Consider the following 22,778-nt stretch of genomic DNA (forward strand, 5'->3'; position numbering starts at 1 on the left):
ATGAACATCCGCTAGATAGCGTCACGCAGGAAGGACAAGCTACAGAGCCTAGCCAAGGAGTTTGGACTAGGAGAAACTGGGACGACGAATTGGCCACACACTTTGGGAACATACCGAGCCCCAGGGACCACCGGAGCCCAGCCACGTCACCCGGACCAGAGAGCCGGAGGAAGATGGAAGACAGCAATGAGGGACCAAAACTGCGATTAATTATACCCGAGTTGCCCACCATGAGCCGAGGATCCACCCACAGATACAACGAGTCAGCGACCGAGACACTGTCCGCCCAGGGCGACCAACCACAACGAGGTGCCCAATGACCACTCCCAGGAACCAGACCGGAGGCATCCAGTAAGAACCAAGAACCAGGATCCAATACCACTGGACCCCCTGCCACACCGAGCCACCAAACGACCATGGCAGGAGAGCAGCCACGTTTTCCCCAGGGACATCGGGTCTCACGCCCCGGAGGGGGTCACGGAATTGACCCAGCTCATCTTGGCCTACGAAACCGCACGGGACCGAGAATCACTCCGTAGCATCGGGACCACACAGAATCATCGACCCCGAGCCGCCTACACCGCCAATGGAACAAACACGCAACGAGGCACCACACACGAGACATCCGGGAAAACCGAGATCGCCAACCGGGGAATCGGCCAGGAGGAAGAGAAGGCGATCGATGTACAACGAGCCTGTCGGAACAGCGGAGAAAACGGCCATTTCAGTGGTACGTGCACAAACCGACAGAGGCTGTTCTGCTGGGAATGTGGCCACCGAGGGGTCCGGACCATCAACTGCTGCCGGAAAGCCGCGTCCGGAAACGGGTCGGGTCTCCGCCCAACAGGGACATGGACGGAGACGCGCACCCAGGAACAGGAGAAACCCACCCACTAAGCATGACGGGAGGAAGGATCGCCGCCCTGGTGCATATCGATGGGAGAGCTTTTAAAGCCACCCTCGACACTGGAGCCACACGGTCCTTCATCAGTCAGCGGCTAGCGAAAGAGATAGGGACGGCCGAGAACAGGCGAGAGTTGAGGACCAGGATCTGCCTGGCAGACGGAACCAGGAAAGAGATCAACCAAGCTATAGCAGTCACAGTGCAAATGGATCAACGAGAAACACAGGTATCTCTTCTTATACTACCCAAAGTATTAGACGACTTCATCTTGGGACTCGATTTCCTATGCAGCATCTGCGCAAGGATCCACTGTGGACGGGCAAATCCAAAGCTGAAGTTGTAATAGAAACCCGCCGGGATCATACCTGCACCGCCCAGCCACGACTCGCGGGCCGTCACGTTCGCAGACTCCGCTGTCGTCCGACCGACAGCGCCAGACCGACACTCTGCAGTCACCCACGACCCTTCCCACCGCCCCGACAACAAGTCCCCACCAAAACAGACCACGCAACAGCCCCAGGACAACACCACTGCAACAGGACACGAAGATAGCTCCGACGGAAAGAACTGCGATACCGATGGGCCCAACCATGGCCAGTTTCCCAGCCCGTAGCACGACACAAACAGGGCAACGAAGAACAGCGCAGAGACAGCTGTGGCTCCGCTGGACCAATCCAGGGCCAGCTCGTCGAACCAGGAGTCGCCATCAGGACTACGCAACGAAACGAGGACATTGGCAGAGACAGCTGTGACTCCACTGGACCAATCCAGGGCCAGCTCGTCGAACCAGGAGTCAACAACCAGAAATTGCAGGGACCAAAGGACTTTGGCAGAGACAGCTGTGGCTCCGCTAGATCAATCCAGGGCCAGTCCGTCGAACCAGGAGTCGCCATCAGGACTACGCAACGAAACGAGGACATTGGCAGAGACAGCTGTGACTCCACTGGACCAATCCAGGGCCAGCTCGTCGAACCAGGAGTCAACGACAGGACACTGCAGGAACCAGAGGACTTTGGCAGAGACAGCAGTGACTCCGCTGGATCAATCCAGGACCAGCTCGTCGAACCAGATTCCAGCCGTACGCGTTCGCGTATCTCGATGATATCATCGTCATCGGAGCCACGTTAGAAGAACAAGTCGACCACCTTCGAGAGGTTTTCAGGAGGCTGCGAGAAGCGACCCTCCGACTGAACAGAAACAAGTGTAGTTTCTTTAGCAAGAGTTTAGTCTACCTCGGCCATGTCATCAGCGAACAAGGCATCCACACGGATCCAGACAAGGTCAGCGCAGTCCAGAAACTATCATCGCCCACCACACTGAAAGAACTGCGACGGTCCGTGTTGTCCCGAGTAAGTCGCCTGGAGCTCAAATGGGCCTCTGCCTCGGCCAACACCGTTCGAACCTCACTCTCCGTGAGCGCGGCGTCGGCGATCTGCCAGACGACGATTTACTTCGCCGACCTGACGGCCGCCTATCACAAACCGCCGAAGTGCGTTGCTAGTGGGCGGATGCACTTTCACCCCTTGTCCTGCTGCGAACATCCTCAGGTTGGGCTGCTGCAACTCAAACGCTTTCTGCAGCCTCCTCAGCTGTTTACGCGCTCGAGCTTTTGAATTACAGGAGAAAATAATTAGTTGACAAGTCCGGGATAAGCTCTAAATGGACAATATATGTGCGTACGTCCTCGAATCCGAGGGGAGATGTTAATAGCGCCACAAAAGTCACAAAAGACACCACAGATCAGGAATAAATCCGTCTGCCGGCAGATTTGCCATGATTTGACTCATCAATTTCGGCTTGTAGCGAAAACAGTTGATGCATCTCGTTCCTCTCCGACATTCCCAACATGCATTTACGAGCCAAATCTCATGTCTAAGCAGACTAAGTGTAAAATCCTCAAATAATCCTCCTAGCGTGATAAGCGAAAATATTCGCTTTTTCTCTGACAACCTGTAGACAAAAGAAGCCATCACTTACAGACTCGAATGCAGAGCCTGTCTCTGAAGCGCTCTTTTTTCTTGTCGATATTCAATATTCAGCACACATAGGCAAATACTCGAATTAACTTAGCGAGAAAATATCTCAATGGGAAATAAGTCTTCAACAACAAATTAAAACTTGGGCGGACTTTTTTACCTCCAAATCCCTCACATCGGCTGGGATGTTAAATTGCGAGTTCTCTGGGCAAAAATGATCAGGCCCACATACAAATTTCCTACCATCTAGCCTAATTGACTCAACGAGTTCAGGGACGTCGCATCTACGAGACGCCAAGTCCGCTGGATTTGACAGTGAAGGCACATGACGCCACCTTCTGACAGCTCCTGAATTGTGGCTGCCCTATTTCACACAAAAACAACAAGCGACGATGTCGGAGTCTATCCAATGTGTTCAGGCCAGCAGCAAATAATTGCTGAGCACTGTGCCAACTCCGTGCGCTCCGGTCCTTCGAGGCGGATCTTCGCCTTCCCCATAAGGAGAAGCTCACCCCAGCCAGCATCGGCGGATCGCTCTAAGTTCAAGACAAGTACTCTTCGATTGTGCCCAACACCAGTGCAGTGATTTTGTGCGAGTTTTCCATCCCAGTCCGAGTTCCCGTGGCATATGTACATAGTGTTCTCAATGAAAGTGTCGCAGGAAAATTCTATTTACCCAACAATTAAATGCTCTTACAAAATAACATTTTAAATATCATTGTATGGCCTATATTATTAGACCAGAGCACCAACATGAACTTTTCAGAAATTTCGAAAACAGAACTACAGCCAAACATATTAATTACATCGTGACGAAAAAAACTTTACCAAAAATGTAACAACCAGGACATTTACATAGAATCAAAGACTATACAATACCAAGATGTCGCATGAGGAACAAATGCTTTTTCAATTTTCGTTTGACGCTTCATGGTACGGGCGCGCGGGGCTAGTACTTCAATTCTCTTTTACGCCCACCACACTGAAAGAACTGCGACGGTCCGTGTTGTCCCGAGTAAGTCGCCTGGAGCTCAAATGGGCCTCTGCCTCGGCCAACACCGTTCGAACCTCACTCTCCGTGAGCGCGGCGTCGGCGATCTGCCAGACGACGATTTACTTCGCCGACCTGACGGCCGCCGTCAGCACGAGCACGAGCCAACCCAGAAATATGCTTGTAGTTGTGTATATGTGTGTATGTCCTAGGTCGGCACGGCCATAAACCGGTTTCGCCCGCAGCATATACGGCTTTTAGCTTCACACACAAGCGCACTGAAAGCATGTCAGTGTCTGCGTGCCGAAACCGTAGGGCAGCGTGGTCGCTGATGTCTTTGGCGCGGCACAGTGGAGACTCAGCCGAAATAGTCAAAAAATTGTATGAGTGCTTTATATAAATTTAATGTACGCATCTAATAGAGAATTTTCCAATCGAATTTTCAAGATAGTTTTAGTTTAGGAGATCTAAGCACTCAAAGTTTAAATTTTTTTCAGTGTGCAAATATTTATTGACTAACTAACTAATTTAGCAAGCTGAGACGGCCAAAGGTCCCACTGTGCCGCTCCAATGACATCGGCGATCCGCGACCACCGCTTCGACGGTGAAGGCATTGCCGAACAGACGAAACCGATGGGCAGCGGGGTCGCGGTAGAGACGAAGTACAGGCGAAAAGGGAATTGAAACCCCGCGCGCTCCCTCGTGCCTTTTGGGTCCTAATGTTAGGACCCGCCATAGAACAGCTTTTTGGTCGCTCATGCGACATCTTGGTATTGTATAGTCTTTGATAGAATTCTGCATTCCTGCAGAATTAAAACATATTTCACTATCAAACAACGTTCAACAATATACAAATTTAATATTTACTGAACAAAATGTAACCAAGGTTGAAATTAAGCAAATGACTTTGTTAAGAAATAAGGAAAATACAAATTTATTAATAATCGTTGTAGTCAAATATCTAAAACCGAAAACAGTCAAGACAAATCAAGACCTAACGTTTGAAATCGTGAAGAAAGAGTTGAAATTGAACAACCAATAACACAATTACACCCAAACATGAACTTTTGAGGACAAGATAAAATCGAACGGCCTTTTAAAGCCTCGTTTTCCAAAAGCTGTTCACCCAAATTAAATGTAAAGCTAATATAACTCTCGACGATCTTTTAATAAGCTTTACGTTCATCAACTACACAAACTACAAAGCTCAATTGAACTTTCACGGTCTGTAGAGCTCTGATGAAAAATCTTCAGCTCAGCCTTTGAACCTTTACTCAACACACTGCAATAATCAAATTTAAAAAGAAAATATTAAATGTGTTTTTATAATTATTTACTGTATATTCTCTGTATGTATATACTTGATGGGGTCTGAAATGCTTAATTCTGTGCGTTACAAATTTCTTGACAATTTTACAATACCCCTGCAAGTATTGATTTGATATATAATTATATTTGTTAAGGATCTACACTTTTATAAAATTAATACAACAGTTGATTAAATAATTCGTATTTTATTCAGTTTATAGTAAAACTATTATTTTTATTTTGTGCTCTAATTGTTCAATCCAGATTCATTTGAAAAAATTTGTTTTTTGTTTGAAGTATTTAAGTATGGGCGATTAACCCATTCGGTGTCAGCGGCCTTTATATTTTCCAATGTTCCAAGTTTAATTTGATATAGCTTAAGTACAAATCTTGGACCTATTTCGCTGAGACTCAATTCTCTATTTATATTTTTATACTGATGATGTCTAAATATAATGGAATCATTATGGTTTAAGAAGGATATTACTCGTTGGGATTTTTCTTTTGGTACCGGAAATAAGTGCTTCAGTATTTGCACAGTTCTTAATCCAATAGGACTTTTAAAATTATTAAAAATTAAATGAGGCTTCTGCTCACTCATGTGTCCTATATCTGGAATATCATGTCGCATTATAACATCGGATATATTAAAAAATGAGGTTGGACCATATGGAAGATGACAAATCACAAGACTATCTGGTATGCCCCGATGCTCATGAACAATCAAAAAATCAGTTACATTATTTGCTCGACAAGCGTGCATAAGTGTGGTCAATTGATATTTGCCCCTGTTCATTTGTTGAGCATTTGGAAAAATCAGACGAAGTTCTTTCATAAACATTTTTAATCTTGATGAAGGGTTATGTGATGTCGTTAACATTATTTTTGGATCTTGGCAACCAGCGTGATCATATTCATCATTTGAAAAGCGGACTTCAATGCCTAAAAAGAAAATATAAATATCCTTTTAAACAGAAAATCAAATTCATTTTCAAAATTAATACAGTATTTTTACTTATACTTATTATTATATGGTTATTTTTAAGCGATTTTACACTCTTCTTATGGTATTTAAATTTTGCACAACTATATAAAAAATAGAAAAGAACGAATTTCATACATTATATAAATATATACTACATACATGTATACTTATGAACAGTCATAGAAAAAATATTAGGAAAAAATTGGTGTTTGGAGCAAATATTATCCATGAAAACCACTTTGCTTTCTTTATATTATTGTGTCTTACTGATTTGTCTTGCAGAAAAAATAGAAACGCACTCAAATTTTGTTCTTGTCTTGGTTTAAAGCGACTGAAATCGAATTATAGAGGTAAAATTTCATAAACTAAAGATAAAAGATATAAAATAAATATTCTGGCGGATCCCGTATTGTTTTTTGTGGGTAGATATTCCTTTCAGAATTTTTCGCGGCGTAAATTATATTGAAATTGAATGAAACCCAAGGTCCATAGTCAGATATTGCCACAACTGAAAATAGCGATTCACTACACACAAGAACCAGACAAACGCGGCAGAAAGCGCGCAACATTGGAGAAGTTCGACAACTTCATTGTACGAAAAAAAAAACATTTCTGTCAACGGAAGATTTGAAAAATGATTTAAATGCACATTTTTAGTAGCCCGTACTATGAGAAACAGGCTGACTAATGACAATTTTAAAAACCATTTATCTTGAAAGGTATATCATACCATACCTCAACAAAACAAATTATTGCGTCTAAATTGGAAAATATGCTGTGGTCAGACGAAACTGAGATCAATGGATATGAGGGGAGAAAAAAACTTGTCAGTCGCCCATAAATACTGATGGAAACATCATGTTGTGGGGATGCTTATCCCATTCAGGTGTTGCTGCAATACATTAGATAAAAGAAAACATATGTGCCTTGCACTATGTAAATATAGTCGACAGTATAATGCGGATGAGGAAATGCCATTCAAGTGGGAGTTCCAGCAGGATTACCGAGTCCTGACTGAGTTCACGGCTGTGTTCTTACCGAGGTTCTGTGTGGACCCTATTCATAAGAAAAGTCACAAGTCTGATGCAAAAAATTATAGAAGTATAGAAAATTTATCCGCTATTCCTAAAATATTTGTGAAAATTTTAACTCCGCACTTTCAACATCTCTGTAAATCACTTATATACCACCATACTAAAAATGTTAGAATAAAAAAATCATTATGTTTAAAGGACACAGCTATGTGAACTCCATGTGACTAGCGCATTAGCACAAAGTAGACACAAAGTAGTAATACTGTCGCGTTAGGAGTATATTTATATAAATAAATAAATAAGTGACACATCATATCAAACACCACGAACTTGTTAGAGTTTACCTCTTTCATTATTAAAGGCTTTCAAGGTAACTTACAGACGGATGTTATTTAAACCGGCTTTAGTAAAGCGTTCGACTCTGTAAACCATTCCCTTTTATCGCATAAACTTGACCTTTTAGGGTTTCCGCCCAACCTACTGAGATGGATTTCTAGCTATCTTTGTTCCAGGTCTCAAAGAGTCCTCTTGAAAAACTCCCCCTCTTCACCAGTAAAAGTTAATTCGGGAGTACCTCAGGGCATCTAGGCCCCTAACTCTTCCCACTCATTTTTTAATGAATTGCCTTCGGTATTAGCATACTCTCGAGTACTTATGTAAGCGGATAATGTTAAACTCTGTATCCAGTGTAAGGAAATTTCATTTCATTCTCGCTGGCAATTCGATCTCAATAGCTTTCAGTCATGGTGTTGTGCAAACTTGTTACACCTTAAAGCCTGGAAATGCAAAGTTCATCGTTCTAGCCCTTTGTTGGCTCCCTATACCCTATTTCGTGGTTCTCTTGAGAGAATTACCCTGGTGGATGATCTAGGTGTTATGTTAGATCCCAAGTTAAAGTTTTCCGAACACATTTCTACCATGGTAATTAAGGCCATGGGCGTGCATGGGTTTATAAAGGAATTGGACGACCCATATATGTATAACAAAGACTCTCTATAATGCTTCCTAGACAACAAAAAATAACCACTTTGGAACTAGACGTAAATTCCATAGAGAACCTTTTGGAGATCTTAAACAAAAAGTTTGTTGTTTGTAAGTGCAGAAAAAGGATTTGTGGAAAAAAGTTAAATCCGAATGGTACTTTTGGCTTGTGTAATTCCCCAATTTTAAATATATTATAAATTGTCTACAGGGTCATTTAAAAATAATTTTGCACTTGAGGACCAAGGTTTGCAGTATGCGCAGGAACGGGAGGCAAGAATGGAAAAAATTAAGCAAAAAAAAAAATTCAATTTTAGCACATAATGCACATAATACATACATATATCTTTTATATTCATATTCATTTCATATTCAAAATTACAAATATTGTTTATTAGAGAACGAAACGGGAAAGGGAACAGAAAAAACTCGCAAAAAATATTTCAGACTTCTGCGATATCGTTTACGAGTCATTTTTGACAGTGCTACGCTACAGGCTCGAACAAAATATTTCTTTTGATTTTTTTTTATGTCAAAAACGACATCGAAAAGAAATCGCAAAACGATCGCAAGCGATTCTTTTGCGAGCTATAATAAATGATACTTTCACTGCCACAAACTAAAAGACACATATTTCTATCATATGCGGGTACGAATGTGAGCGTTTTGTCGGGTTAAGTCTCGCATTTGACTCGTTTACGATATCATTTGTGAGCGTGTGGTTCATTCTGGTTTTTGTTTGAGTCTTCAACTTATTGACGAACTGAATAATAAAGTATAATATAATAATCCTACTTAAAGTAAGGTACATATGAATGTAAATACGAACCTTTATCATCATATTTTAGAGAACTATATACATCTATGCCTTTGGTTACAATCGGAGAATTTAGAGTTTTGTTGCGGTCTAAACTTTGAACGATACTATCCTGGACTCTTTTCTTCGATTTGAGGCGTTCGCTAAGTGCTTTTGAATATAAATATTCTCTTCTCTGCCTGGCTTGTTTTCTTAACATATTTATTTATTTATTTTATTTTCAACCACGTGTAACTTGAAATCAATGTTATCAGTGTGACCAAGTGTAGAGAGCGAAAAACATAGAGAACATGGAGAAATATCGATATTAACATCTATGTCATAGATGTTTGGGTGCAGACATCGAGTTGGGTGCAAACATTTTATAGGCTCAGCACACTAATAATATCCCGCGGGAACGATGGTATTTGTTGAAAGATGTGAAACCCCGATTTGCACTGGCACCATTCACCATCTGCCATACGTCAAAAAGCAGCTGATAAGCATGAGCAAAGTTTTGTTCTGAATTGAGACATTTTCACAATTTTAAATTAGTAAATTGGGTATAACCAATCCATATATGTACAATAAACGTTACTCTTTGGACTCCCTTAAAAATTGCAGCCGCTCTGCTTGGAAGTTGGTTTGGCCTTGGCTGCTCGCAATTTGCTTGAGTATCTCTCGCTTTGTTTCCTAGTGCTCATCCTGTAATTTCTGCAGCTCCTGAAGACCAGAGTCCTCAAGCATTTTTCGAACAATCTCCTCTAGATTTTCCAGTTTAACCCGCTTTGGTGTGGCGCCTTGGTTGCAGAAATAATACTGGAGCCGTAGTTGCATCTGTCCCGGTTGAATCCGCAGTACTATCATGACATATGTCTATAGCGAGATTTTCAATAAATGCGTTTATTATTATTATTATTATTATTATTATTATAATTGTTTGTTTATTTAATGGCTGCACAATACAAATTATAAAAAAAGAAAGCAAATATGTTCATACACGACCAATTTTAGGTCTCTCTATTTTGTATTATGTCTGTGGAGATAATGTTTTTTATCCCCAAGCGGCCGACTAATTATTTCGAATTAAATAAAACTCGGCACAGAAATAAAACTACGATATGTTCTTTAATGCGTGACCTCCAAACCACTGAATATTCAGATGTCGACGCTCACCTTGCACGCCCACATCCTTTCTGAGGGAATCGTCGATCATCGTGACAGATGATCCTTCATTCAGAAGTGCGTATGCATCCACCCGTCGGTTTGCTCCGTACAGCGTTACTGGCAGTATACGGAACAGTAGGCGGCCTCTTTCTGCGTCGACAAAATTCAAGATCCTCTGTGCAGGTGCATCCGCAGTGGAGTTTGTCCACAAGTTCTTCCAGAAGTATTGGGTTTCCCAAATGCTGATCTGCCCTCGCTGACTGCAAGAAGGCAGTGAGATTACTCATACGGGTTGCAAAAGGAATAATCTTCGCCAGGTTGTGCTCCGAAATATTGGGCAGCTCTCGTAGCTGGCTGCGTATAAGCTGCTCCGGTCGGCGATATCTGAAACGCAGGTGCTCCACAACAGCGCTAACGTTGCTTGGATGAGACAGGAAAGACTTGAAGGTCTCGCGGGCTTCATCCTTCAGTGCCTTCAACAGTGTACAGTTGTAAGCTTGCGTAGTCTCAGTATATATATATATATAGTATAGGATCCAGCTAGCGGCGGCGGCGTTCTGACGGTGGACATGCCTACATGGCCTAAATGGCGTAAAATAGCCGCTAATCCCAATCAGTGGTGGTCCGCTATAAGATGGCGGCTGCGAGCATGCTGTATTGCTCTCCCCGCTATTTACAGAGAGTAACGGACTACTCCAAGATGGCTTCAGCTGTGACGCAGGACTGATCGAACCGACCCCGTTAGGTATTATGGTATCGATTAGCGTACTCACGTTGTTCTTGGCTATTGCCCTTTCCACTATGGAAAGCATCTGCGTTTGGGCTCTCGGGAATCCTGACGAGACTCCCGCTATTGCCAGAGAAGACAGATTACTGTACACCTAGTGATCACCTGTCGAGGCCTTTCCAGGTATCAATCCCAACTGCAAATGTGGTCCACTTCTACACTGGTGGCTCAAAGCTAGACGGCAGCGTGGGAGGCGGAGTGTACTGTAAGGAGCTGGACATCAGCTATTGCTTTCTTAGAGCATGGTTGTGAAGTGATTAATAAGGAATTGCTTTTGCAAAAATAAAAGAAGGGATGACTGAAGGAGAAATAAAAAAGGAAACCGATTCTCCGACATATGCAAATTACACAAACACAACGCGTTGGTGAATTAAGTTCTCTATTGATTACTTTAGTTACAATCCCTTAGAAGCGTTAGCTAGCTAAGAATATTGAATATAATTGATTGAGTTGTAATTGATATCAAATTCGGTAACGGTAGCTGGCCGATATGAAGAATGAGAATTAGTTATCTATTGCGAGCGATATGCTGCGCTTATATTAGATTCAAACTTAAGACTGATCATAAATTAAATTAAAAGCTATGAATGCAGCCGGCTACGCGGCCGGTGCTGCCGCGGCTCTGCCGTAGCCACAGCACAGTCGCCGCCGTTCCAGGAACTCCATCGTCGCTGGCAGCTGCTGGGCTCCCATGAGAACTGCTTACTTGTGGGTGGTGTCGGGTTGCTGCAGCGGCTGCCAACATTGTTGCGACCATAGCTCGCAAATAACTGTTGACACTTTCGGCGTGTCTGATAAAAACCTCTCATTGACGGACACATTGAGAAAATGGACTGAAAAGACCCGATCAAATCTGTTTTTGCTCAACTCGCTCTTCGCTCAAGCAAAGACCGATTTTTTCACTTCTCTTTTGTTCCTGTTTTTCACTGAGCATCTTGTCGCGAGTGAACGAACAAAGTGTCTTTTGCGTATGTATGCGTGCTTGTACGTGTGATGCTTATGGCAACTATCAACTTTTGTGAATTCTATACGGTTTGACTATTGGAGCTTAAAATGAATCGTGAAAAGCAAAACGAAAATGTTCGTTTGCCAATTTTGCAAATAAATATACATATTACAATACAATAGCCCAAAAGATGCGGAAAACATGAATAAACATATACACGAAAACAAAAATTAAAAACACTTTACTCAGACACTTTTTTGGTTCTGGTCATCTAAAGACACTTTTTCTGTGAGCGCTTGACCAAAGTGTCTTTCTAAGTTGTTATTGTGAGACACGATCGTGTGTCGGGCTCACCCGAAAACCCGAAACACATAACACAAGCGAAGAGACAAAAAGTGTTCTGCTCAGTGAGAGACCGTGTCTTCGTGGTCTTTTTCGGTTTTGTCAGTGACGAGACAGCAAAGGGAAAAAGTGTTGACCGTCGTTTGCGAGCTATGGTTGCGACACATCCTCCGCGCCTGTGACTCTGTTCGTGGACCTCGCTAATATGCTAGGTCAGCACACGTCCAGTGTCGGTGGTTAACTTGCATATTTATTTTAGTATATATATTTTTTGTTAGATCCTATATTTAAATATGTCAGTTTTTTAGCTAAAATCACTTTTTCATATGTGATAAACATAGACGGCGTTTACATATTATGTATGTGCATAATTTATAGCCTGCTTAAAATAAGGATATAACTCTGCTGGCTGGCTCATGATGACGCGAAGGTTGCCGATCGCCAGAGCCGAAGACCCTGGGATTTAGTTTTCTGTGTTCGCTGTGCTATATGTTCGTTGCATGAATTGGCACATGATGCAAATATACAAGGTGGTCTCGTCGGTAAAAGTCAGTCCCTTAACGTATGCTAGAAATAAGTGCGAGTGAAAGGCACATAGTATAGTGATTGTGAGTGAGACGGCATATGTTGATGTTGATTAACCCTTAACAGGCCCGTGGGATCTAAAATTTCCTATTATGATACAAAGTGTTGAAGTTTTTTTTATGGTTTTATATTTAATAGTTTTGAATTTGCAAGCAAATGTTGCTTTTGCCTTTCCATGGATATTTATTTGTTAAGATTGTCGGCCTCAACGATTTCCTCATTTTCCACAAGGTCAATGACCACATCCAGGGTGCCAGTCTTTATTTCTACTTCAGATAACCATCTGTATAACGTAGCACGACTAGGTAAAGGAAATCCTTTTTTATAAAGATGGTTGTACGCTCCAGCGCCTGCGGTATGAAGGCAAATTGCCGCAGATATGTCCTCCGAATTAAATTTTTGTCGTTTTCCACCACTCTTTAATATTTTGATTTGATTATCCGTAAAAATTTTCCCAAGAGACTTTTCTAATTGGCGCGAGTCCTCAAGCTGCTGGCTTACGCGATGCATTTCCACCTCCATAGCACGAATCTTTTGTCTCAGGCACTCGTTTTCCTTGAACATTGCATGATTTATCATTTCGTCCCTACAGAGCATTTGCATTATTATTTACATTTATTTATATATTTTCACACGGTAAACTTACTCTGTTTGCGTGTTCGAATTGACGAAACCATCTTTTAAACTTTCGTCCTCTCTATCCGGAACGGCGTTATCAATCAATCTCCTCCTTTTATAAGTCTGCCCTTTGTTAGGTGCAGACTTCCACTGGGAAGCTTTGAAATGAGTATCGCAAATTTTAGAATGAGCGCCAAGGCTGCAGCCGAGGCTTTGCTCCCACAACTTCCGCTTCACTGCACATTTCGGAGCATGAATAAATTTTACTCCCGGAACATGATTTCGGCAAAAAGTGCAGTATGTCATTTTTTGTTGGTGGCACGTAAGGGTTAAAACTTTATACAAAAATTCGTCCGCGAACAACCTTCTACATCAACAAGCAAGCTCGCACTAACGATAAGGGACAACACGAACGAACTTCGGCTCCCGACGAGACCACCTTGTATAATTGCATCATGAATTGGCACATCTATTGACTATATGGGTAATTCTATCAATGGTGGGCAGAAACAACCGATGATTGGCTAATTTTACATCAATTGTATCGATAGCAATATCGAATTTTTGAAAACAATCTTTTGCGTCTCCAACACGCTGAATTTATAAACAAACACTTTAAATTTATGTGGAAGTTCTATATTTGTAGTATACTGAATAGAAGCCGTGTGTTTTCGCATATGTACATGTATATCTTATAGCAATTTTGAAAATGGTAAATACATTTCTATGAAAAAATCTTTGGCAATGAAATATGTACATATTTTAATAAGCAGTGCAATATTATTTAAAACAATTGAATACTAAATTGTTTAGTATTTCAGCTCCACCTACATATGTGTTTCTTATGCCTCATTGGAATAGGGATATTAATTTATTTCGTTCATCAGCGACCTTCATGTGATTATACAGGAATGTTATTGAGTCGTAACAAAGTGTACGTACAAAAACTCCTGTATTAATATTTACCTTTATATACATGTATTATTTATATTGTTTAAATATATGTATGTACCTCTTCCTTTTCATCCGCGAATGAGACCGGTCGTAAAATTTTCATAGCAGTCTGAAAAGTGGCTAGTTTTTTCAACACAGGAAAATTGATAAGTGGTAGAGAAGAGTGGATTATCGTTTAAGCGCTTGTTTTTCTTCTCAAGTCTTAACAAGAAATTGATTTTTTTACTTTACATTTATACTCGATACTTAATCAGTATGGCTCTCCTCCGGCAGACGGCTCTAATAATTTCTAAGACAGAAAATCAGTCTGAACGTGTCGTCGGGCGCTGCGTAGAGACCGAAAATTGATTTGTTATACCCGATACTTAAAATGTGTGTAACATCCAGAAGGCAGCGTTTCCGACATAAGGTATATACATATGTATATTCTTGATCAGCATCAATAGCCGAGTCGATTGAGCCCTGTCTGTCTGTCCGTCCCTATCAGCGCCTAGTGCTCAAAGACTATAAGAGCTAGAGCAACGACATTTTGTAACCAGACTTCTGTGATGTCACTGTTTGTCTCTCTCTCCATATGTACCAGATTTCCGAATTTTGATCAGATGGGATTATTGTTATAGCCAAAAGTAACAAATCAATTTTCGGTCGCCACGCAGCGCCCGACGACACGTTCAGACTGATTTTCTCTCTCTCTGGGTGACCGAAAATACTGACTAAGTATCGGGTATAAATGTAGAGTTGCGGTCGCAGCAGCAACTCACAACGTTCCCCCTAGTTTTTTACTGTTTTGTTTCAGAAGTAGGGCTTCTTTTTATACCCTATACTCAAAAAGAGTATAGAGGTATATGAAATTTGTGGGGAAAGTGAATGTGTGTAACGCCCAGAAGGAAGCGTTTCCGATCCCATGAAGTATATATGTGCATACATATATTCTTGATCAGCATCAACAGCCGAGTCGATGGACACATGTCTGTCTGTCCGTCCATATGAGCGCTTAGATATCAGAGACTACAATAGCTAGAGAAACCAAATTTGGTATCCACACTCCTGTGATATCTCACTTTTACAAGTATATTTCCAAATTTCAGTGGCTGCGCCCTACACGTTCTGACTGATTTTCTGTCTCTCTCTCTCTCCCCCTCCCTCTCTTTGACGTTCACTGATAGTGCCCTCTGGCACTGAGCATAGTAGATAAGTTGTAGCAATTGATGGAAACAGAATTGATCAGAATTCCAGAACCTCCATGAGACTTACCTTCGGGATGATTTGTCGCATAGAACTTGTAGCCATTTAGATAAAAATAATTTTGTTTGTTAGGTGAGTCTCGGAAATGAGTATTGAGTTAATGTCATGTTGATCGAGGAACGTCAAACGCTCGCATTTGTGCTGTGAAATGCCATTTGCAAAATGTAATTCCAAAAAATGTATTTATTTTTTGACCATTATCAATTTAATTTTCAATATGCATGCTGTTTCTCATAGTTTGTCAGACACGCTGAGAATCGATGAGAAAATGAAACATATTGATGACAAAAATTTCTGTAAACGCAAAAGTAATTGAAGGCAAGCTCCGCCTGATTCACTCAAATATGTGTGAAAAAATTTAGGTTAGGTTTGGTGTGTTGTAACAACACGGCGTGTTGTAGCCACTGAAAATTTATTTGTTCCTTCTTTCTATAACAATAATCCGCTCCGATCCAGATTCGGCAACGTTTTTGGATGCCACAGATGTCTTTTGTGGGAGCGAAAGAGGGTGTGGAACAGTTTTGGAATAAACTTGATTCAGTATGATATCACAGCAGTCTGGGTACAAATTTTTGCTGCTCTAGTTCTTACAGTCTCTGCGAACTAGGCGTCAAACAAGAATGTCAGTAGGGCAGACAGACATGGCTCAATCGACTCGGCTATTGATGCTGATCAAGAATATATAAAGTTTATATATATAAACACATCCACTTTCCCCGCAAATGTAATATACCCTATACTCATTTCTGGCAATTTTTATTAGCAGAGCCATCATAAACATCTACTTCGTTTCTATCTCTTTATAAAGTAAATTAACATAATTTTAACATTGGTTAACAATTAAGTATAGGCCCATTTATTCATTACTAAAGTGTTCTGTGCTAATACCCCCTGAAGTTTCAAGGTAGTTTTTAAGGAAAGTAAAATCAAGAAACTAACATAACTAACTTCATCCAGCTATCTGTAAATCCGGCAGCATAAAGTCGAGTTGTATACAAGATACAAAACTACAACTATAAGAGGGAAATTTAGTTACAAGAGTGTGTCTCGCACATGCTCCCAATTTACCAGTATCTGATTAATTCGGAAAAATTGCTGCGATAAAAAGGCCGGTCATCGTTGATATGATTATATTTAATAATAAGGGGGAACGTTGTGAGTTGCTGCTGCGACCGCAACTCTACATTTATACCCGATACATAGTCATTATGGCTACATTGACAGACAAACAGTGCGTGCGGGAGAGCCACAAAACGTGTCTAATCGAGTTGCAGGGCGCAGCGTAGCCACTGCAAACACTGGACTGGTCCGTTTTTATAACTAAGCAGACAACCAGAGTCGTAGCTTAACTAGACAAAATAATGGAAAAAGTAATGCAAATTAGAAAATAGTGGATTACATTACTGTCAAGCGTTTAATAAAATATTAAATTATTCTTAAATTCTTTAATATGGGTCACGTCTTAATAAAAGGATCGCAAAGCTTGAATTTACTCCTTACTGAAAAGGGTTTTGTTATTAGTGAGCTATGAGGTAAATGTTCGACTACCCTCTTACAATAATAGGCTAGTTCTCCTAACTATTCAACGTATTTCTCTAATCACCAGCCCTACCTTAAACAATTATTGTTATTATTTTCGTCCACAATCTGCTTAATGGATCTGCTTAACTATACGTACAGGTGCTATGTTACAAACAGGCAAATAATAATGGTTTATGGGCTTTTTGAATGTGCATAGACAGACATAGAAGTCGTAAAAGTGTTTGTGTTTGATAGTATTTACTGACGTACAAATAATCTACTGTATTAAAATCTTTTATTAAACAGACAACCTTCAAGAACGCCTCTCTACATCGTTGTAGTCTGTTGTGGTCAACGAGTACAGGAGACACTTGTAATGATCAAATCAGCAATCGTTTTCAATTATGAAAAAGAGTATCTTAAATTTTTGATTTTTACTGAGAAAGAAAAAGATGATGAATTGAGAGAAAAGCTAACAGACTGGAAAAATATCCTAACATCGTTTTTTGACTTTGAGATTTTACCTTTGAACTTTCCTAGTCAAAATAAGATTGAGTGGATGAATCTCTTCAAGCCCTGTGCCGCCCAGCGTCTTTTTTTGCCGGTAAGTCTAAATGAGTATTTCAGTTGCATGACCGATTGTTTTTGTCTACTTTTAATTCTAAACCATAGCACTGTGGTACAGTGGTTTTGCTTTTCTCACGAGAGCACGATTTTAAGTTTCGGGCTATTTTTGTAATGTCCGATACATAAAAAGAGTATAAGGGTATATTAGTTTTGTGGTGACAGTAAATGTGTGTAACACACAGAAGCAAACGTTTCCGACTCCATGAAGTATATTTATATAGCCATGTCTGTCCGTGTGCCTAGTTCTAAGGGACTTTAAGGTACCGTATGACTCAATGCTGACTCAAATGCTGCCCGCAAAAATAAGTTTAAAGTTGGGTTTGATATTTCTACTCCAGTAGACGAAATTCAATTTCGTAGTCCCAGAAATTGTTCGCCTTCCATATGTGAAATAATGATGAGGATGTCGAAACATCTACAAAAAGCTGAATTTAAAAATAAAAAGGTTATTTATAAAAAATTAATTTTCAAAGGTCTCAGGTTCTAAAAATGTTCAACGTTAAGAGGTAGCGACTGGAGGTCAAAGTTAAAAAATACGATTGTTTGAACGCGGAGCGTTTTCCGCATTAATGTTTATTCACGAATGGCGGTGTGTTAGATAGCAAACGACTTAAATTCGATATATGAGTTAGCCGTGCAAGAAAATTCGATAGATGCGTTTGAGTGTTAAGCAATAACTATTTATTACAAATCTTAGTGCTTGAGCACTGGGCATTAGAGAGACTCTACTGTGGTGAATTTATTACAATGATTGTGAGTAAGTACACAAAGTTAACGTAGGCTATATATCTTACGAGGGTCTTTCGAGTAGTTTATTCCCTAAAAGAGTTTGACCGAGCAACGATATTAGGCCAATGGTTCTTATAGCAGAGTTATTGATGCGATGATCTTAATCTAATAGCTGCGACGATTAGTTCAAGACTAACAATGCAAGGGTTGACAGGCAAAATTGCCGGGCCCTATGCAGCAGCCTTAGACGCGAGCGAGAGAGTAGGATAGCCACCCTCGTGAGCCCAAAATACATTCGGAATGGGAAGGAAATTGGGAGTAGTGTTGATCAAATTAAAAAAGGCTGTTTTGATACAACTGTGACCAATTCTGGACAGCTTAAGGCGCTACCTACATTCCGCCTATTGAAACTATTAGACAAAAAACTCTTATACCTCCACTGAGACATCACACCAGGGAAATACATTTGCGGTCAGCATTTGAGTCATTTTCCGAAGCTACATCAGGTACAAGCATTTCACTCTTTGCCAGATTTAAAGATTCCTGAAAACTATTGAACAAATCAAGTTTAAATTTGGTGTGACTGATCAGTACGTTGAAACGCCTTTAAATGACAGAAGAAATTCAATAATTAACTTCTGTCAAGTTTAATTAAGAAAAGTCAGGCGAGTACTGATTATGTTGAGTTGTTCGAGCTAACTCTAATTTTGTTGGGATCGGTTCCGACACCCTTTTCAATGTTTTGCCTAAATTTTGGCAGTTGGATAAGCAACGTACCGAACAGTATTTACCAGTAAACTGCAATATTGAGAGTTTTGAGCGAATATGGTCCCTTTTGTTTCCAGATTTGTATAAACGATAACTCAAACAAATCAAATTTAAAAAAATACAAATCAATTTATTTCGCATTTATTCTAGTTTAAGTACCTGTTGCATAGTGAGGACTTACGATCATTATTTATGATTCTGCGTATTCCCATATTTTTAATTTTTGTAATGCCAAGAATACGTACACAAGAAGTCTGCAGTTGGTCTAGATCTTATGGTCTCTGAAGTTTTATTCGTCTAGCAAGACCGACAAAAAACCTTCAGACGTAGACTTCGTTTTTTTTTTTAACTTTTTGAATGCGCACACAATATAATTTAAAAACTTAATTTTAAAATGTAAAATAACAATATTTTATTTTTTTTCCAGTCTTTATTGACCGATGTGGACTCATTGCTATATGTTGACACGGATACACTGTTTTTGTCACCAATATCTGAAATATGGGAATTTTTTAAAAAGTTTAATGACAGTCAAATGGCCGCACTGACGCCCGAGCACGAGAATGAAAACATAGGTTGGTACAACCGATTTGCGCGTCATCCATTCTATGGCCGACTTGGTGTGAACTCCGGCGTCATGTTAATGAATCTGACACGAATGCGTGAATTTCATTGGGAAAAACATATCTTATCTATACATGAAGAGTACAAGCTGCGTATTATATGGGGCGATCAAGACATTATAAATATATTTTTTTATTATTATCCTGACAAACTTTTCGTTATGCCCTGTGAATATAACTATCGGCCAGATCACTGTATGTATATGAGTACTTGTAACATGACACATTCTGGTGTTAAATTGATGCACGGAATTCGGGGATATTTTCATGCCGACAAGCAACCACTTTTCAAAATTATTTATGAATCCATGGAAAGGTATCAGCTTGGATCTAATACAAACACCAATTTTTTAATGCCTCTACGTACTGGTTTAAATCAAAAATCAGTAAATGAATCTAGCTGTGGAAAGATCTCAACAGAAGTGCTGAAAATGGCTACTAAACTTTTTGGCAATAGCTTTTAAGGGATAGAGCATACATTATACGTAAGATAAGTAGAACGCAAGCTAATCTAGAAATTAACAAATTTTTGTACAACTGTTTACATAATATACTTTAGTTTTAGAGTTGTATACATTCCTAAATAGAAAATAAATTTGGGGCTATTTCGAAACTCCCGAATTTTCGCGTGGGGAATACAAAAACTCTGAACTTTTTTATATGATCACAACTTTTGAAGATTTGCTAGAAAGTGTATTATAATTTTAATATTGGCTAATGCTCTGGTGTTCGCATTGGGGGTTCTGTCCCAGATCAGTGGCCGTCGCGAATATTTTAGCCGTGAATTGTTTGGTCGTGAATTCATGAAGATCTTTGCTTCCATTAAGGCGGTTAAGACTCCGTAGCTAGGAGTCTGGTAGGTGGAGATCTTCCCTCTTGGTTGGGACTGCTACCTTCACCCAAATTTTCCCAAAGTAGTCCACACCATTGCTGGTACGCATGCTCTGCATGATCGTCTCATGAACCATATGATGAGGAATGTGATATGGCCTCGCTTTGGTAAGCTTTGCAGCTGATTTCATTGTTTCTTCAGTGGCCCGAAACAGATTGACTCAGCGCTGCCCAAGGCTGTGACGAACAGACGAAACCGAGTTTGGAACAGCCCTGCCATAGAACAGTGTTTACGAGCGTCATGCAACATCTTGTTTATTATACAGGATTCTCAAAATGAGTATAGGGGTATATTAGATTTGTGGTGAAAATGGATGTGTGTAACGTCCAGAAGGAAGCGTTTCCGCCCTAATAAAGTATATATATCCTTGATCAGCATCAATAGCCGAGTCAATTGAGCCATGTCTGTCTGTCCGTCCCTATAAGCGCCGTTGAATATAGCAACAACATTTGGTATCCAGAACTCTGTGATATGTCACTGTTACAAGTGTATTTCAAAACTTCGCCCCGCACCTGTGTGCTCTCTGTCGCTCTGTCTTTCTCTAACACGCACGTTTCATGGTCGGCTTTGCCTGTCGTAAAAAGTAAGCCCCTATATCTCAGAGACTATAAGAGCTAAAGCAACCAAATTTGGTAACCGCACGCCTGTGATATCGAACGTGCATAAGTTTATTTCAAAATTTCGCCCGACCCACTTCCGCCCCCGCAAAGGACGAAAATATTCGACATCCACAAATCGCAAAGACTATTAGAGCTAGAGCAACCAAATTTTGTATCCATAGTCCTGTTACATCTCACTGTTACAAGTGTATTTTAAAACTTCGCCCCGCCTCCACAAAGAACGAAAATCTGTGGCATTCACAATATTGAAGATACGAGAAAAATAAAAACGCACAATCATAAAGAATGACCATATCTACCAGATTGCCGAATCTGGATCAGATCAGATCATTTTTAAAGCCAAAAGGAACAAATCAATTTGCAGTAGTTACTCTACGCCCGGCGACACGCTCAGACATGTTTTTTGTCTCTCCCGCGCGCACTCTTTGTCTATGACTATGTCTATGTATCGGGTATAAAAGTAGGGTTGCGGTCGCATCAGCAACTCACAACGCTCCCCCTCGTTGGTAAGATAGTCTTGGCAACAGCTTGTGAGCCTTGGAGTAGATTTTTGCTAACACAAACGTAACACGATGTTTTAGAAGAATACACGAAAATAAAATCTAATCAGTCCCTGGAAAATCAAAAAATAGAAATGCAACAGATTTGGACAGATTTGTATTCCAAAAAAGCTTTAAATCCGTAAGCACCCAATTCATTAAAGATTTGTTGATGTTGAAGGTAACGTAACCAAGCTAGGCAAGGGAGTACCCAGGGTTAGGCAGTAACCTTTGGCATGCCCTTAAATAAAAAGTAATATTTATTTAATATACGCTGCATAGTTTTTTTATTTTTATTTTTTTATATTAATTATGAGATGTCATTTTTAAATTAATCCCTTTTTTACCAAGGACTTTTTTAAATTTTTTTACACGATTTTATTCCATTTAGCACGGTTCAAAATAACACAAGACAAATAAATATAAACACACACTCTCACAAACAGGTAGAAACCAAACGAAAACAAGAAAGAGCTTAAAGCGAATACTGTAAGGAAGCGATCTTGGCTGAGGTACATATCTCAATCTACTCCAGGGTCGAAATTAGAGCAATATTTATAATTTGCCGGGACTCCAAATTTCGGACCGACGATGGGGACGGGGAGGCAGTCCGCGGACGGGAGCGATCGTAGTGGGGGAGAACCGTATGGGACGTGGCAGTCGGTTTCTTCGAGAACGCTCAGGCTATCGCCGGATAGCGCCATCAGGACCCAATCGAACTCAGAATTAATACGAAGGTCTTTGCTATGCGATAATACCGGCAGGTATCACCGAGAGTGCCTAGGCTATCGCCGGACAACACTTACGGGACCCTGTTGGACTAAGAATTACTACGAAGCG

General features: G+C 40.6%; 2 protein-coding genes across 3 annotated transcripts; one reads left to right on the forward strand and one right to left on the reverse strand.

The window, feature by feature from the left end:
- Positions 1-5,365: 5,365 nt before the first annotated feature.
- On the reverse strand, positions 5,366-9,278 carry LOC108156283 (U3 small nucleolar ribonucleoprotein protein IMP4). The gene is made up of 2 exons (XM_017287658.2): positions 9,009-9,278; positions 5,366-6,121 (listed from the first exon to the last, which is right to left on the reverse strand). Exons 1-2 carry the CDS (start codon positions 9,193-9,195, stop codon positions 5,427-5,429), a joined length of 882 nt encoding a protein of 293 aa, XP_017143147.1. The 5' UTR covers positions 9,196-9,278; the 3' UTR covers positions 5,366-5,426.
- Positions 9,279-13,986: 4,708 nt separating this feature from the next.
- Positions 13,987-20,508, forward strand: LOC108156282 (glucoside xylosyltransferase 2). Of its 2 annotated transcripts, none has more exons than XM_017287657.2 (4): positions 13,987-14,132; positions 14,234-14,354; positions 17,447-17,744; positions 19,692-20,508. In XM_017287657.2, the coding sequence occupies exons 2-4, from the start codon at positions 14,254-14,256 to the stop codon at positions 20,349-20,351; spliced, it is 1,059 nt and encodes a 352-aa protein (XP_017143146.1). In that variant the 5' UTR covers positions 13,987-14,132; positions 14,234-14,253; the 3' UTR covers positions 20,352-20,508. The 2 variants fall into 2 exon arrangements, with proteins under 2 accessions (XP_017143146.1, XP_017143145.1); XM_017287656.2 differs by having other exon boundaries at positions 14,242-14,354.
- The last annotated feature ends 2,270 nt before the right edge of the window (positions 20,509-22,778 follow it).

The sequence above is a fragment of the Drosophila miranda genome, chromosome 2 (genome assembly GCF_003369915.1).
Source record: "Drosophila miranda strain MSH22 chromosome 2, D.miranda_PacBio2.1, whole genome shotgun sequence".
NCBI lineage: Eukaryota > Metazoa > Arthropoda > Insecta > Diptera > Drosophilidae > Drosophila > Drosophila miranda.